At 36.2% G+C, this 15,265-nt stretch overlaps 5 protein-coding genes across 5 annotated transcripts; 1 reads left to right on the forward strand and 4 right to left on the reverse strand.

The window, feature by feature from the left end:
- Positions 1–564: 564 nt before the first annotated feature.
- On the reverse strand, positions 565–1,278 carry LOC128921733 (forkhead box protein fkh-2-like). Its single transcript, XM_054229897.1, has 2 exons — positions 778–1,278; positions 565–654 (listed from the first exon to the last, which is right to left on the reverse strand). Exons 1-2 carry the CDS (start codon positions 1,276–1,278, stop codon positions 565–567), a joined length of 591 nt encoding a protein of 196 aa, XP_054085872.1.
- Positions 1,279–3,703: 2,425 nt separating this feature from the next.
- On the reverse strand, positions 3,704–4,432 carry LOC128921734 (forkhead box protein J3-like). Its single transcript, XM_054229898.1, has one exon. The coding sequence runs from the start codon at positions 4,430–4,432 to the stop codon at positions 3,704–3,706; it is 729 nt and encodes a 242-aa protein (XP_054085873.1).
- A 1,648-nt stretch (positions 4,433–6,080) lies between these two features.
- LOC128921735 (forkhead box protein A2-B-like) lies at positions 6,081–6,782 on the forward strand. The gene has a single exon (XM_054229899.1). It carries the CDS (start codon positions 6,081–6,083, stop codon positions 6,780–6,782), a length of 702 nt encoding a protein of 233 aa, XP_054085874.1.
- Positions 6,783–10,838: 4,056 nt separating this feature from the next.
- LOC128921736 (forkhead box protein fkh-2-like) lies at positions 10,839–11,552 on the reverse strand. The gene is made up of 2 exons (XM_054229900.1): positions 11,052–11,552; positions 10,839–10,928 (listed from the first exon to the last, which is right to left on the reverse strand). Exons 1-2 carry the CDS (start codon positions 11,550–11,552, stop codon positions 10,839–10,841), a joined length of 591 nt encoding a protein of 196 aa, XP_054085875.1.
- A 2,450-nt stretch (positions 11,553–14,002) lies between these two features.
- On the reverse strand, positions 14,003–14,716 carry LOC128921737 (fork head domain transcription factor slp1-like). Its single transcript, XM_054229901.1, has one exon. It carries the CDS (start codon positions 14,714–14,716, stop codon positions 14,003–14,005), a length of 714 nt encoding a protein of 237 aa, XP_054085876.1.
- Between the last annotated feature and the right edge of the window lie 549 nt (positions 14,717–15,265).

A 15,265-nucleotide genomic window follows, 5' to 3' on the forward strand; every position in this document is an offset into this window, starting at 1 on the left:
TTTGCTATCAGCATTTTTTCGTTTTCATTTTTATGAGATGAACGCTTACTCTGATGTTTCGAAAAATAAATTTCTGTTTTATATGGAATGTTTGTTGCGTTTTTTTTTTCACAGTTTACTCACGTCATGGTAATGTAATAAAAAGTATTCTGTCCCCGGTCTTAAGCTACCACCAAACCAAATTTAAGTCAAAACGGTTCAGCCGTCCTTCAGTTATGAATGGAGTAACGAACACGACTTTCTTTTATATAATAGATATTGTATATTATAAAGATTTTTGTTATATGGAAAGTACAGTGGTTGTTAAGCAGAACTACTATACAATCTTTACCATACATTTTTGTTATCGCTTTCATAAATTTCTATTCGCGTTTCAAGAACAAAAGTTTAATAATGAAAACTTTTTTATTTTTCTTATATTTTTATTTAATCTTTTTTTTTTTAACAGAAATTATTTTCGATATCACAATCAATACTGGCTTTCATAAGTTACTCTATCTTACTAACTATCGAATGTCTATATACGATATTCTGATATATTGTGAACTACTTAATATAAATTTCTTATGTGGATATTTGCTGCGAAGTCAGAAACTCGACTTGTTGTTGATGGAACATTAGTTTCTGGTATACGTCCTGATAGTGCTGCTGAGCCTGTTGTTGTTGCAGTATAAACAATTGTTGCTGCAATAGTTGTGTTTGTTGGAGATGATACTGATACCAAGCATGCTGCTCATGTAGCGCCTGTACTAACTGGATCTGGTGAGCTTCTTGTACCTCGTGGGGCGTGGGGAAGTAAACCGCATTTGGAGCCTGAGGATGTGGTACACCATTTATCAATGCTCCGATCGCACTTCCATTTCCCACACTGGGAGTACGAACTGCTGGTAATTCAGAACTCAACGCCCAATAGTTTCCACGTCCAGGGTCGTCCAAAGCACGTGGCACCTTAAGGAAGCATGAGTTCGTGCTTAGTGTCTGTCTGATCTGGTTCTGCCAGCCTTGCTCATCCTTTCGGTAAAAGGGAAAGTTATCACTGATCCAACTTTGTATTGCATTCAAAGTCAGCTTGCCCTCAGGACTACTTCGGATCGCCATAGACACCAACGCACTATACGTCAAGTTCGGTCGACTTCCATTATTATCTTCATTCGACGACATGGAAATGTTGGGCGATAGAGACCCATCGGATGGTGGTGGTGTCAGCGCTGGGTTGGTGCCATCTGGGCCTGCCAACAAATTTCTGATGGAGAAGTTGGATTCAAGATTTTGGGCCATTGTGGATGATTGTTGAGAGTGTGAAGTTTATACGAAGTAAAGTAGAATTTCAAGTGCTATTCTGTACGGATGTCTAAAAATGACTGATGACTTTCGCTCTGAACGATTTCGTATTTATATGCTAAGAGGCACATCTCTGCTCCAAAGAGTTTGATGATGTCAAAATAACGTCGAATGCGTTGTCAAAAAATCAAGGTCAGGAAAAAGGATTATAGCATTCGAAAGTGATATAGAAGTTAAAAAGTCGAAATCAATTATGGCGAGAACTATACAATTTAAAGACAATAGAACATAGAAGCTCTGAGATAAGTCACAAATTACTCCGGAAAAAGGTCATCTCAGGTAGAAAAGTGACGCGTAGCAATATCAGTTGTTCTGCAGATGTGGCAGGTAACAGAGTGACACTTGACACACTAAGAACGTTATAGATGATCAAACTAGCTTATAACACTTTTAAATTATCCACAAAAAAATGTCCATGACATAAAACGAAATATATATTAGAATTTATATTTCAATGACTTTACATTTTGAGATGATATAAGATTATTCACCAAGAGAATTATTGATTCATAATTTCATATTCTTACACTAAATTTTTCCTGCATTTGAATTGCATTACTTTAAAAAGCGTTCAAAATTGTATCTTAATCTTAATTATCTAAAGTGTTCAGTTAGCTTTTCATGAAAAGCTGGTGAGATTCCAGCGCCATCGTCAATTTAATAAGGCCACCATTTAGCATAAGCCGGCAGTTTTATCTTCTTCCCCACTCTTTTGGTGATTTCAAATATCTTATTAAATAGGAAAAAGTGCATGTTTGATGTTTTCAAAATTCTGATTGAAATTTCAATAAAAAACACATGACTGTTGAGCTATCCAAACACTTGTGGATTTATTTCGCTTTTCAAAGTTCGTAAGGTTCTGAGTTTGAATTTGTTACGGTATATATATATTTCTGATGTATGTTAAAGTTGTACCTTGTATCCTTTATTTATTTTGGAAATATAGATTTGGTTGGAGTCTGGTAGATCACACATATACCACTTTTTGTCCTTCGCAATATCAGATGAAGTGCGGTCACATAGTCTATAAGGAGTAGTAATCCTTCTAGAATGTCAGCGCTTAATGTGACTTTTAAAGGTTATATGGTCGCACTAACTATACCTCCTTCAGTCTATCACATTTTAGAAAATGAGAGAAATTTTCATTCCACGTTTGGGTTTGTATCAACAAAGAGGGATCCATAATACGTTTAATACCGTCATCACAGACCCATTCCACAAATTTCTTGGAGTTGCTAGCTGTCTTGAGAAGCACAAAACATTAACAAAAAAAAAAAAAAATAAAAAAAAAGATAATAATTCTGTTGGCGGGTGATTTGCGCCAGACTCTTCCAGTTATTCCTGGATCATCTGTTTCTGACAAACTAATCGCATGCCAAAAATCATATAATTTGTGGCGACACATAAAGAATTGCCAATTAACAACTAACATACGAGTGTTTTTGCAACAATATCAAACTGCAATTGTAGAAGCGGTTGGAAATGGTAGGAAATGGTAGGAAATGGCAGTTGACACCTCGACGGATTAATAATAATGTTTACATACGAGTGTTTTTGCAACAATATAAAGCTGCAACTGTAGAAGCAGCTAGAAATGGTACGAAATGGCAGTTGACACCTCGGCGGATTAATAAAATTTCCAACAGATTTCTGTCACTTCATGGACTATAAAGAGGAGCTTTTCCTGACATGAAACCACAATATAATAATCATAACTGGCTGATTGAATGACCTATTTTGGTGGTAAAAAAACAAAGTTGTGGATGATCTCAATACGACAATTTAGGATTTCATTCCAGGAGAGTTGACACAGCTACAAACCAGTATGTCCCACAGACTACTTAATATTGCCTGAATTATCCCCACACACTTGCAATTAAAAGTAGTGTGAGTTGTTATCATCTGCGAAACATAAATCAACCTCGACTTTGCAATAGAATAAGACTGGCTGTGAAGAGGGTAATCAATATCGTCATCGGAGACAAGATTGAGCCAACTATGAAATATGCTCATTTGTTTAATATTCTGCTAAACTATATTAATTATTTCGAGCTATGAATACGTATAGTATAAAATAAATATTTCGTTCCCGCATTCCACGGAAGTTTTTACAAGTTATAGATTATGACTGCGCTTTAACGAAGATTGCCAAAGATTAAGAAAAGCCTTGGCAACTTTAGCTTCAACAATACCTACACGTAGCCCACCAATACATTAAAGCCATGATGCTTCATAAGCCTCATTCCTTTCAATATGACTAAACTGCACCAAAAGAAATCGATATTTTTTCAATTTTAATTTTTCATATTTTATTATCTTTTCACACTAGATATTATAAGAATACAACTAATATCACATACTTTTAATTACCAGTTAAAATTAGGAAAGAACTTGCTGTCCAGTAAAAGACGCCATCTGCTGTTGGTGGAAGACAAGTCTTTGGTATATTTCTGCATTGGTGCTGAAGTTGTTGCTGCTGCAGTTGTACCCATTGTTGCTGTAATATATGTGCCTGTTGTTGGTGGTACGAAAACCATGCATGCTGTTCCTGCATCGCCTGCATCAGCATTGCTCGCTGAGTATCCCCTATTTCTTGTGGTGTGGGGAAATATACCGCGTTTGGGGCTGTGGGGTGTGCTACACCGTTGACTAAGGCACCAAGTGAAGCTCCGTTACCTACACTAACAGAAGCAACTGCTGCTAAATCTGGACTCATGCCCCAATAGTTTCCACGTCCAGGATCATCCAAAGCACGTGGTATCTTAAGGAAACATGAGTTTGTGCTTAGCGTCTGCCGTATTTGGTTCTGCCAACCTTGCTCATCCTTTCGGAAAAAGGGAAAGTTATCACTGATCCAATTTTGTATTGCATTCAACGTCAGTTTGCCTTCAGGACTGCTTCGTATCGCCATTGTCACCAACGCACTATAAGTCAAGTTCGGTCGACTTCCATGATTCTCTTCGTTCGACGACATAGAGGTATTGGGCGATAAAGACCCATCGGATGGTGGTGGTGTCAGCGCTGGATTGGTACCATCAGGACCTGCCAACAAATTTCGGATGGAGAAGCTTGAATCCAGATGTTGGGCCATTGTGGATTATTATTTGGAATGTGATGAATATACGAAGTAAAGAAGAGTTTCTAGTGATATTCTGTGCGGATGTATAAAAATGACTGATGACTTTCGCTGTGAACGTTTTCGTATTTATATGCTAAACGTCACGTCTCTTCTCCAAAGAGTTTGATGATGTCAAACTAACGTCGAATCCGTTGTAAAAAAATCAATAAGAAAAAAGGATTATAGCATTCGAAAGTGATATAGAAGTTAGAAAGTCTATTGTTATTAAGTCAATTATGGCGAGAACAATAGAGTTTTAAACAATAAAACATAGAAGCTCTGAGATAAGCCACACATCATTCCGGAAAAAGGTCATCTCAGGTAGAAAAATGACGCGTAGCAATATCAGCTGTTCTGCAGATGTGGCAGGTAAGGGAGTGACACTGACTTGAACATAGGGGAAATTCACGTTAAGCTGAGAGTGTAATAGAGGATCAAACTATAATAGCTTTAAAGGCTTAATTTTTCACAAAAAATGCCAAAGACATAAAACGAAATATAGGTTAAAATTCATATTTCAATGACTTTATATTTTGAGATGATATAAGATTATTTTCCAAGAGAATTATTGATGCATATTTTTCCTTTCTTACCTTGAAGAACATTTTATACGGCCTCAAACTAATTTCTTGGAACACTTCTGTAGCTTGCTCTCTTTAGATGCATCGAACATAATTATCTCCAAGCGACTGGAAGTCATGACATGGCTTCACAATCTCCATAAGATGTTTTGAAACAAAGAAAAGCTGTACTTGCCACAAAGGTCGGTTTTAAAGTCCATTATCCTGCTTGAGAGCCGATATGCATCGCTGTAACTTCGATTTATTTAACCAACGATGCTAAGTCACGAAATAAAGATCATGAAAGAGAACAACTGTTCTCAAAGCTATCAATTACAGCGGAAAGAAGTCAACACAGGAAAATAATGTGATCAAGGTCAGCGGAGAATCTATTGTTCTTTAAGCCTCTAACTTTTTTAATGGTCAAGCGATGTTAGCAGGTATGAAACTGACACAACTGTTACATAATGAAAGTTAAGCCTACCGAAGCAGATCAAGAGCTCAGGTAGTCGATAGATGCTTACCACATGTGCATGTTCCATATAATCCCTTTCGTGGAAAGCATTTTACTTTTCAAAGCGTTGCTTTCATTACTTATTGTTGTTGTATTGTTTAATTGTATTGTTTAAAAACTGATCTAATTTTTTCGTTAATTTTTTCTTTAGTTATTTTAACAAAAGAACCTAAGGGACAGTAGACATTTCTTAGGAATTTCAGTTCCATCTCCTGTCCTTGGTTGGTTTAAATTCTACATCGCTGTATTGCTGATATAATTACTGGTGTACCAGATTATAACCCTTGGTTTAACCTTGATTTTATAATTTGGTTTTGATATTAACTTGACTTTAAAACAAAAAACTCAATAACTCTCAGCCAAAATAAGACGAATATTGAGTCACAGTGACTCCCTGACTTTGATGACATAAATACCAAGGATTCGAAAGGATTCGTCAGCAGACAGCATTTGCATCTCATACAACACACTGAGAAATAAGCTCATTTCTTCAGCACAAACATCTTCAACATCTATCCCTCGAAACAAGTTCATCTTCTTCAGAAAAATGTCACCAATATTCGAGTCGAACTTTTCCATAAGCAGCATACTCTCGAACGATGAAGACAACAAGCCAATCGACATAAGACCGAATTACACCTACTCCGCGTTGGTGACGATGGCCATACGAAGCAGCCCGGAGCAGAAACTAACATTGAGTAGCATCCAACAGTGGATCATGGACAATTTTCCGTACTATCGAAAAGATCAACGCGGCTGGCAGTGCCAGATTCGTCATACGCTCACTACAAATTCCTGTTTCATGAAGATACCACGTCCACCAAGCGATCCGGGACGCGGAAATTACTGGACCGTGAACCCAGAAGTTGAGTCTATCAAGAAGAGTGCGTCACCTGGACAAGCGCAAGTCGTCACAAACGCATTTGAATCGAAATATAACGTTAATCAAGCAATGGCACAGGGAGTACCACATCCACAAATGTCAACGGCTAGATATTTTCCAACTCCACAAGAAATTGAGCGGACGCAACAAATGATGATGGAACATGCGCTGCTAGAACAGCACGCATGGTTCTTGCATCACCAGCAACAAACGAAACTGTTGCAACAACAATTGGTCACTCTACAACAACAGCAATATCAGCAACAGTGTGAAGAGATCTATAGGAAGATAACTTTCCATCAACAACAGTGCGCTTTTTTGTCTGCCACACATTACCCCATGTCTGAACCGAATTCGTTTCAATGAAGATGAGTAGTTAAGCAAAATATTGTAGATCAATTCAATCTGTAAGTGATTCATACGTCACTATTTATATTATAAAATTTTGCATTAATAAATAAATTATTATTTGATGAAATGGAAGTGGTGCTCGTTTCAATGAAGATGATCGTGCCTAAAAGGGGTTCCTAATTTTTTTTTTGATTGGACCTGATAATTAAGATCAATACATTTTATTCCGTGAGAGTTATTCATGAGCTTTCGTTGAGAATTAATTAATTTTAATGCCGGCAAGTAGACCTCGAGATATCATTTCTCCAAAATTCTCACAAGTATCGTTTAAGAATTCAATCAATTTAAAAATCGAAATATTCCTCTTAAGTAACCCTTCATGGTTAAGGGTTACTGAATTTAGGTAGGTTAACCAAATGTTTGTTTAAAGTATATGAGGTGTATGGGGCCAGAGGAAGTATTGACCTGATTTTGCAAAATTTTCTGCACGGAGGCGATCCGTTAAAAGACATATCTCCCTTGAAGTTCTTCAGGATATCTCAGAGAGTTACCGATATTTGCGGTAAAAAATTGGTCACTAGCACTGAGGTCCTCATGTTCGATATGAGTGGTCTTGAAAAGTTTGCAAGTATTTGTGCAAAGTTTTGTTCTGATTTCTTCACTGGTGCTTAATTTATAAATTTACTAGCTGGCCCAGCGGAGAACTTTCTTCCGCCTTAGAGGCAATAAATGTGGAGATTTTTGGTTTTATTGAGTTATTTTTTTTATTAAAATAATATACAAATACAGTTTTTATTTATTCTCCATTCGTTATTTATTTTTGAGCATAGGTTGCACTTTCCAGTCAATCACGTTGTGATAGACGACATTTTTCGTTTTATTATCAACTTTCAAGGTTTGGCGTTTCCATTTGTTAAGGGGTTATTTAACCCTTTATAGCATCATGTGACAGATATGTTACAAACCCTTTTAGAGGGTACAAAACATAGGAAAATCAATTTTTCCCTTTTTAGTATGATAAGAAGCACTGTCATACTCCGTATTTTTCAATTTTAAAATTCTCTGGTTTTTTATGTATTGGCATCACTTATAAAACGATACTTTCTTTTTCGCTGTGGTAAAGTTAGTGAATGCACGTGCTTGCAATTACCGAAAAGATAAAAATAAGAAAATTTTCAGTGTTTTAATAAAATATTTAGTGGAAAAGTCCAGGTAAGTTCACTATTATGTTTAATTTCTATAAGATAATACGAAAAATGTTCACTAATACAATATATAGTGAAGTTTAGGTTTGTACCATTGCTGTAACATTAAGTAATAAGGTAATAAGCAAGCGATGGCACGTTCGTCTATTTTATCACTTTTTAGACCTTGCAGTGTCTTTTGCTTGGCTCTTATACAAAAGAGCTTATAAAGAAAAAAATTAGAGGGCAATCAGTTGTCATCTGCTGATTTTCGTTTAGAAGTTGCCACGGTGTTGTGCAAATTGGGTACAAAGTCCCCTATGAAACGAAGAGGAATTGAAGCGGAGATACAATCTAAAAAGCATAAGGGCCCAGCCCCTCCTCCTATGACAGTTAGGCAAGATCAAGTTAGACACTGGCCGGTATGGGCAGAAGAACGAATTCGTTGCAAGCGTCCAGGATGTCTTGAAGTACCACACACGGTATGTGAAAAATGTGTTGGGGCTTTATGCTACAACAAGCAAAACAACTGCATCAAAGAATTTCACACTTCTTAAAAAACATGTAAATATTCACGAAATACAAACATTATTATTTAATGAGCTTAGAAAGGTTGTTACATAACGTGACATATCTGTCACATACCCTTTTTTGTTGTTTTTCACCCAATTAAAAAAAAAATTGTTTAAACTATAAAACACGTATTTCATTTCTATCCGAAATCTATTCGAAACGATACAGCTTTTTCGTTTTTACTTAGTTGAGTTATAAAGGGTTAAGGTTAGGATTTTCAAAATATATATATATATATATATATATATCTGAGTACACGCACACAAAATTTCATCCGATGAATATTTTCGAAGACACATTAGTGAAGGCGCGCCGACGACATGTAAAGTGCTCTCAAAACTTTAAACTCGTTTTTCTCGAAACGGTGTTTCCAAAGTCGGTGAGCAAAATTTCTCAGAAACGGCTGAAACGATCGGTCTGAAATTTTTACACAAGCTTCTTAACTATATTTCTTTTAGTAATTAATCGAAGGATTTCCCCATCCGATGAAAATTTCTTATTTTTATAAACAATTAAAGACCCGAATTTTGGTCGAAAATCGAAACTATTGCTTTGAGTAGCCGCCATTTTGTCAAACATTTTTTTGGCTAATTCCTTCAATCAATCACTAGATTATTTATTATATTAATGAAATTTATTTGGTTTTTGCATTTTAGATGATCCAGTCCAGAGATATCGTGCTCACCGCAAGAGGCCTCTTTTTGCGGACCTCTGCAAAATTGGCAATATCAACGTTCACGATAGTTATTTTTGGCAATAAAAAATATGTGTATATAGATTAAGGTAGTCATAATATACCTGCCAAGTTTCAAATCAATAAACCAAATAGTTTGCTGAGAAAAAATTCTTGAACAATGCCTTTTTTTCGACCTCCTAACTGTATATAATCCGTTAATATTTATAGCGAATGCAAGACGACTCGGAAATTTAAGTCGTTTAAACTCAAACGTCAGATTGGTAGGTCCAATGCAAGTCTATGCGCCATTGTCCATTCGTTCCATATGATTTTCGACATTTTGAAGATGTTAACTGTTTTAGTCTTGAATGAGCCGTACGCAATCCTTTGCCCAATGTGCCCTCTATTCTAGAAGAAGCAACTGCAACCACAATGTTGGATCTTTCACGAATAGTGGCTAAAACTAATGGCATTAGGAATGTGTTTTCAGTTCTACCAAGGACATCCAGAAAATATAAACCATCATCGAAGATGACATGCTATGAAACTTTTTGTTCTGAGAGAGCTCTGTCAAAATCCACATTTTTATAACATTGGACAATGATGCCACTACCGAAAAAATTAGATTAGCCATTTTAGAAATCACTTTTGGGAATTTTGTATTTTAGACATTATTTTTAAATGCTCCTTTCTCCAGTAGGCCTATATCATTTATATACTACCTTAGATAGACTTATATACTAAGTATAAATAAGTAAGAAGATAAAAACGTGATTTTTTATACATTCATGCAACAAAATATATTAATTTATATATTTCTTACTTATGGCATCCCACCTTTTCTGACATGAGCTGTCAAAAATTTCTTCAACTCGCATTGCTACCAACTGAAAATATGAGATCAGGGGTGGGTCGGTTTGAGGAAAAATAAGAGGGTTTCGTATCATGTAATCTTTGCTTCCATTTTCTTCATCAATTAGTGTATGACACACTTATTTTGTTGATGATTCAACAGGGGTACAATAATTTGTACTACTAAATTTAATTTCTGGTGATGACTGAAAATTTTTTCATTTTGCTATGAGCATTTTTTCGTTTTCATTTTTATGAGATGAACGCTTACTCTGATGTTTCGAAAAATAAATTTCTGTTTTATATGGAATGTTTGTTGCGTTTTTTTTTCACAGTTTACTCACGTCATGGTAATGTAATAAAAAGTATTCTGCCCCCGGTCTTAAGCTACCACCAAACCAAATTTAAGTCAAAACGGTTCAGCCGTCCTTCAGTTATGAATGGAGTAACGAACACGGCTTTCTTTTATATAATATATATTGTATATTATAAAGATTTTTGTTATATGGAAAGTACAGTGGTTGTTAAGCAGAACTACTATACAATCTTCACCATACATTTTTGTTATCGCTTTCATAAATTTCTATTCGCGTTTCAAGAACAAAAGTTTAATAATGAAAACTTTTTTATTTTTCTTCTATTTTTATTTAATCATTTTTTTTTTTAACAGAAATTATTTTCGATATCACAATCAATACTGGCTTTAATAAGTCACTCTATCTTACTAACTAACGAATGTCTATATACGATATTCTGATATAGTGTGAACTACTTAATATAAATTTCTTATGTGGATATTTGCTGCGAAGTCAGAAACTCGACTTGTTGTTGATGGAACATTAGTTTCTGGTATACGTCCTGATAGTGCTGCTGAGCCTGTTGTTGTTGCAGTATAAACAATTGTTGCTGCAATAGTTGTGTTTGTTGGAGATGATACTGATACCAAGCATGCTGCTCATGTAGCGCCTGTACTAACTGGATCTGGTGAGCTTCTTGTACCTCGTGGGGCGTGGGGAAGTAAACCGCATTTGGAGCCTGAGGATGTGGTACACCATTTATCAATGCTCCGATCGCACTTCCATTTCCCACACTGGCAGTACGAACTGCTGGTAATTCAGAACTCAACGCCCAATAGTTTCCACGTCCAGGGTCGTCCAAAGCACGTGGCACCTTAAGGAAGCATGAGTTCGTGCTTAGTGTCTGTCTGATCTGGTTCTGCCAGCCTTGCTCATCCTTTCGGTAAAAGGGAAAGTTATCACTGATCCAACTTTGTATTGCATTCAAAGTCAGCTTGCCCTCAGGACTACTTCGGATCGCCATAGACACCAACGCACTATACGTCAAGTTCGGTCGACTTCCATGATTCTCTTCGTTCGACGACATAGAGGTATTGGGCGATAAAGACCCATCGGATGGTGGTGGTGTCAGCGCTGGGTTGGTGCCATCTGGGCCTGCCAACAAATTTCTGATGGAGAAGTTGGATTCCAGATTTTGGGCCATTGTGGATGATTGTTGAGAGTGTGAAGTTTATACGAAGTAAAGTAGAATTTCAAGTGCTATTCTGTACGGATGTCTAAAAATGACTGATGACTTTCGCTCTGAACGATTTCGTATTTATATGCTAAGAGGCACATCTCTGCTCCAAAGAGTTTGATGATGTCAAAATAACGTCGAATGCCTTGTCAAAAAATCAAGGTCAGGAAAAAGGATTATAGCATTCGAAAGTGATATAGAAGTTAAAAAGTCGATTGTTCTTAAATCAATTATGACGAGAACTATACAATTTAAAAACAATAGAACATAGAAGCTCTGAGATAAGTCACAAATTACTCCGGAAAAAGGTCATCTCAGGTAGAAAAGTGACGCGTAGCAATATCAGTTGTTCTGCAGATGTGGCAAGTAACAGAGTGACACTTGACACACTAAGAACGTTATAGATGATCAAACTAGCTTATAACACTTTTAAATTATCCTACTATTTTAAAAAATGTCCATGACATAAAACGAAATATATGTTAGAATTTATATTTCAATGACTTTACATTTTGAGATGATATAAGATTATTCACCAAGAGAATTATTGATTCATAATTTCATATTCTTACACTAAATTTTTACTATATTTGATTTTTTAAAAAGCGTTCAAAATTGTATCTTAATCTTAATTATCTCAAGTGTTCAGTTAGCTTTTCATGAAAAGCTGGTGAGATTCCAGCGCCATCATCAATTTAATAAGGCCACCATTTAGCATAAGCCGGCAGTTTTATCTTCTTCCCCACTCTTTTGGTGATTCCAAATATCTTATTAAATAGGAAAAAGTGCATGTTTGATGTTTTCAAAATTCTGATTGAAATTTCAATAAAACACACATGACTGTTGAGCTATCCAAACACTTGTGGATTTATTTCGCTTTTCAAAGTTCGTAAGGTTCTGAGTTTGAATTTGTTACGGTATATATATATTTCTGATGTATGTTAAAGTTGTACCTTGTATCCTTTATTAATTTTGGAAATCTAGATTTGGTTGGATTAGTCTGGTAGATCACACATATACCACTTTTTGTCCTTCGCAATATCAGATGAAGTGCGGTCACATAGTCTATAAGGAGTAGTAATCCTTCTAGAATGTCAGCGCTTAATGTGACTTTTAAAGGTTATATGGTCGCACTAACTATACCTCCAGTCTATCACATTTTAGAAAATGAGAGAAACTTTCATTCCATTTTGGGTTTGTATCAACAAAGAGGGATCCATAATACGTTTAATACCGTCATCACAGACCCATTCCACAAATTTCTTGGAGTTGCTAGCTGTCTTGAGAAGCACAAAACATTAACAAAAAAAAAAAAATAAAACAAAAGATAATAATTCTGTTGGCGGGTGATTTGCGCCAGACTCTTCCAGTTATTCCTGGATCAACTGTTTCTGACAAACTAATCGCATGCCAAAAATCATATAATTTGTGGCGACACATAAAGAATTGCCAATTAACAACTAACATACGAGTGTTTTTGCAACAATATCAAACTGCAATTGTAGAAGCGGTTGGAAATGGTAGGAAATGGTAGGAAATTGCAGTTGACACCTCGACGGATTAATAATAATGTTTACATACGAGTGTCTTTGCAACAATATAAAGCTGCAACTGTAGAAGCAGCTAGAAATGGTAGGAAATGGCAGTTGACACCTCGGCGGATTAATAAAATTTCCAACAGATTTCTGTCACTTCATGGACTATAAAGAGGAGCTTTTCCTGACATGAAACCACAATATAATAACCATAACTGGCTGATTGAATGACCTATTTTGGTGGTAAAAAAACAAAGTTGTGGATGATCTCAATACGACAATTTAGGATTTCATTCCAGGAGAGTTGACACAGCTACAAACCAGTATGTCCCACAGACTACTTAATATTGCCTGAATTATCCCCACACACTTGCAATTAAAAGTAGTGTGAGTTGTTATCATCTGCGAAACATAAATCAACCTCGACTTTGCAATAGAATAAGACTGGCTGTGAAGAGGGTAATCAATATCGTCATCGGAGCCAAGATTGAGCCAACTATGAAATATGCTCATTTGTTTAATATTCTGCTAAACTATATTAATTATTTCGAGCTATGAATACGTATAGTATAAACTAAATATTTCGTTCCCACATTCCACGGAAGTTTTTACATGTTATAGATTGTGACTGCGCTTTAACGAAGATTGCCAAAGATTAAGAAAAGCCTTGGCAACTTTAGCTTCAACAATACCTACACGTAGCCAACCAATACATTAAAGCCATGATGCTTCATAAGCCTCATTCCTTTCAATATGACTAAACTGCACCAAAAGAAATCGATATTTTTTCAATTTTAATTTTTCATATTTTTTTTTTATCTTTTCACACTAGATATTATAAGAATACAACTAATATCATATACTTTTAATTACCAGTTAAAATTAGGAAAGAACTTGCTGTCCAGTAAAAGACGCCATCTGCTGTTGGTGGAAGACAAGTCTTTGGTATATTTCTGCATATTGGTGCTGAAGTTGTTGCTGCTGCAGTTGTACCCATTGTTGCTGTAATATATGCGCCTGTTGTTGGTGGTACGAAAACCATGCATGCTGTTCCTGCATCGCCTGCATCAGCATTGCTCGCTGAGTTTCCCCTATTTCTTCTGGTGTGGGGAAATATACCGCGTTTGGGGCTGTGGGGTGTGCTACACCGTTGACTAAGGCACCAAGTGAAGCTCCGTTACCTACACTAACAGAAGCAACTGCTGCTAAATCTGGACTCATGCCCCAATAGTTTCCACGTCCAGGATCATCCAAAGCACGTGGTATCTTAAGGAAACATGAGTTTGTGCTTAGCGTCTGCCGTATTTGGTTCTGCCAACCTTGCTTATCCTTTCGGAAAAAGGGAAAGTTATCACTGATCCAATTTTGTATTGCATTCAACGTCAGTTTGCCTTCAGGACTGCTTCGTATCGCCATTGTCACCAACGCACTATAAGTCAAGTTCGGTCGACTTCCATGATTCTCTTCGTTCGACGACATAGAGGTATTGGGCGATAAAGACCCATCGGATGGTGGTGGTGTCAGCGCTGGATTGGTACCATCAGGACCTGCCAACAAATTTCGGATGGAGAAGCTTGAATCCAGATGTTGGGCCATTGTGGATTATTATTTGGAATGTGATGAATATACGAAGTAAAGAAGAGTTTCTAGTGATATTCTGTGCGGATGTATAAAAATGACTGATGACTTTCGCAGTGAACGTTTTCGTATTTATATGCTAAACGTCACGTCTCTTCATCAAAGAGTTTGATGATGTCAAACTAACGTCGAATCCGTTGTAAAAAAATCAATCAGGAAAAAGGATTATAGCATTCGAAAGTGATATAGAAGTTAGAAAGTCTATTGTTATTAAGTCAATTATGGCGAGAACAATAGAGTTTTAAACAATAAAACATAGAAGCTCTGAGATAAGCCACACATCATTCCGGAAAAAGGTCATCTCAGGTAGAAAAATGACGCGTAGCAATATCAGCTGTTCTGCAGATGTGGCAGGTAAGGGAGTGACACTGACTTGAACATAGGGGAAATTCGCGTTAAGCTGAGAGTGTAATAGAGGATCAAACTATAATAGCTTTAAAGACTTAATTTTTCACAAAAAATGCCAAAGACATAAAACGAAATATAGGTTAAAATTCATATTTCAAT

This window comes from Zeugodacus cucurbitae, chromosome 4 (assembly GCF_028554725.1).
Source record: "Zeugodacus cucurbitae isolate PBARC_wt_2022May chromosome 4, idZeuCucr1.2, whole genome shotgun sequence".
NCBI classification, from domain to species: Eukaryota; Metazoa; Arthropoda; class Insecta; order Diptera; family Tephritidae; genus Zeugodacus; species Zeugodacus cucurbitae.